The following is a 224-nucleotide window of genomic DNA, read 5'->3' as shown; positions in this document are numbered from 1 at the left end:
TCCAAAGCCCCGGCCGCGGGCAGGCCCGGGGCAAGCCCAGCGCGGCCCGCAGGCTCACCTTGAAGTAGATCTCGTCCACGACTTCATGGTAAGTCTTGAGCTCATAGAGCTGCACCTTAAAGTAGGGCGACGAGAGGATGTTGGTGAGGATCATGGGGTTCAGGTTCATGGTCTTCTCGTTCCCCCACAGCGGCAGCACGTTGCCCTGCTTGCCTGAGGCCGCC

The 224-nt window shown here is 62.1% G+C and overlaps 1 protein-coding gene across 1 annotated transcript in view; it reads right to left on the bottom strand.

The window, feature by feature from the left end:
• The window catches only part of PRPF38B (pre-mRNA processing factor 38B), a gene marked incomplete at its 5' end in the record, with an annotated part of 8,361 nt that extends 8,144 nt beyond the window's left edge, over positions 1-217 (bottom strand). Inside the window, one exon of the mRNA XM_010079527.1 lies at positions 59-217. Coding sequence (XP_010077829.1) covers positions 59-217 — 159 coding nt within the window. The remainder of the gene's footprint in view (positions 1-58) is intronic.
• Between the last annotated feature and the right edge of the window lie 7 nt (positions 218-224).

The sequence above is a fragment of the Pterocles gutturalis genome, unplaced genomic scaffold, assembly GCF_000699245.1.
Source record: "Pterocles gutturalis isolate BGI_N339 unplaced genomic scaffold, ASM69924v1 scaffold10614, whole genome shotgun sequence".
In the NCBI taxonomy this organism is placed as follows: domain Eukaryota; kingdom Metazoa; phylum Chordata; class Aves; order Pterocliformes; family Pteroclidae; genus Pterocles; species Pterocles gutturalis.
Note: the sequence above shows the minus strand (reverse complement) of the source record. Positions and strands in the feature narration are given on the sequence as shown.